Below are 1,501 nucleotides of genomic sequence, written 5' to 3' on the forward strand. Positions count from 1 at the left end.
AGAGAGAGAGTCAGAGAGAGAGAGAGAGAGAGAGAGAGTCAGTCAGAGAGAGAGAGAGTCAGTCAGAGAGAGAGTCAGTCAGAGAGAGAGAGTCAGTCAGAGAGAGAGAGAGAGTCAGAGATGCCAAGTGTCAGGAAGGAAACATTAATTTTATCGTTGTTCTAGTTCTATTTTTTTATATACTGTACTTTTCAAAATAAACCTACGTTTCTATGAAAAGTGAAGTTTTTGTTTTTTTGCGACCCACCTAAACTTAAACCTTGTTTTTTTGGCCTGTGTTAGCCTTTTAGTTTGACATGCTTGGTGTAGATGTATGAGGCAATGATGAACACCATATTATGTCATGTATGTATTACAGCATGTCTCCCTTATTTCAGAGAAACAGCAGGAGCTTGAGGATGAACTTCATGAGCAGTATGTAGAAGCTGATCATGACCTGCACGTTGCCACTAGAAGATCGGCACAGCCTCCCTCAGAGAGGCCGGGGGAGCGGCGTGTAGCTGAGATGAAGAAACTGTACGGTGAAGATGCAGCTAAAATCCAAGGGATGGAGACTGCCATGCAGCTCAACTTTGACAGACACTGTGATAAAAAGCAACCCAAATACTGGCCCATAATACCTCTGAAGCTATGATCCTTTGCACAAAGAATTGAACGCCTCATTTGTAATCGTAAAATCAACCATCACAACTGTATCAACATGTAATGTTAACCGTTTTTAAGATTCCCGTTTGCTTCCATCATCTGACTACAGTAATAGGTTTTAGACCGTGATGGATTCTTGTTTCAACAGACAGAGATAATAAAATTGAAGCGTATTTCTGCAGCATATTGATACTATATTTCTATTATTTTTTGTTGCCTACTTTTTTTACTGTCATGAATTTTTTTTTTTTAACCTTTTTGGTGGGCTGCAGTTCCTTCCCATTAAAGTAAATTACCGTCTGAACCAGCTCACCTTTTAGTAGTTAAAATAATGGGATAACATGTTCTTATTTTCTCTCTAACAGCTCAGTTGGCTACAATCGGTATGTTAATGACAGTCATTCCTTTGGGCAAATTTCCAAGTATGCCACTGGTTGACAGGACTGTGTATTAATTACATCGTTGTTTTTCGTTTTCATGGCTTCCCATTAGAAAGTTTTGTTTTTTCTTATAACGGGATGAGCACAGATGTGACGGGCTCTATTATTGTCTCATGTCATATGTTGGGTTAAATATTGCACCAACACTACAATTACATCCTTTAGAAACTCTCTGCTATTCTGAGTTATACTAGAATATGTTGTGATATATATATATATGCTGGATGAAAGAGAAGTGCTGTGCCAGACTGTTGTACAGATAGCCTATATACTGTAACTCTTATAGGAGGCACTGGAGATTGTGTATTGGCAGACACGGGATTCAAGAACATTTCAAGCTTCTTTTTTCCTCAGTATCGCTTTAAATGACACACCCGTAGCAGCTTTCAAGCTTGGTTATGTACCTAAATACCTTA

General features: G+C 38.8%; 1 protein-coding gene across 2 annotated transcripts in view; it reads left to right on the plus strand.

Annotated features, from left to right (window-relative positions):
* GEMIN8 (gem nuclear organelle associated protein 8) overlaps window positions 1-829 on the plus strand; it is a 52,136-nt gene extending 51,307 nt beyond the window's left edge. For both annotated transcript variants that reach the window (XM_075590188.1, XM_075590187.1), the window contains exon 4: window positions 378-829. In XM_075590188.1, the coding sequence (XP_075446303.1) occupies window positions 378-634 (257 nt within the window). In that variant the 3' untranslated portion in view covers window positions 635-829. The remainder of the gene's footprint in view (window positions 1-377) is intronic.
* Window positions 830-1,501: the final 672 nt, after the last annotated feature.

This window comes from Ascaphus truei, chromosome 3 (assembly GCF_040206685.1).
Source record: "Ascaphus truei isolate aAscTru1 chromosome 3, aAscTru1.hap1, whole genome shotgun sequence".
Taxonomy (NCBI): Eukaryota; Metazoa; Chordata; class Amphibia; order Anura; family Ascaphidae; genus Ascaphus; species Ascaphus truei.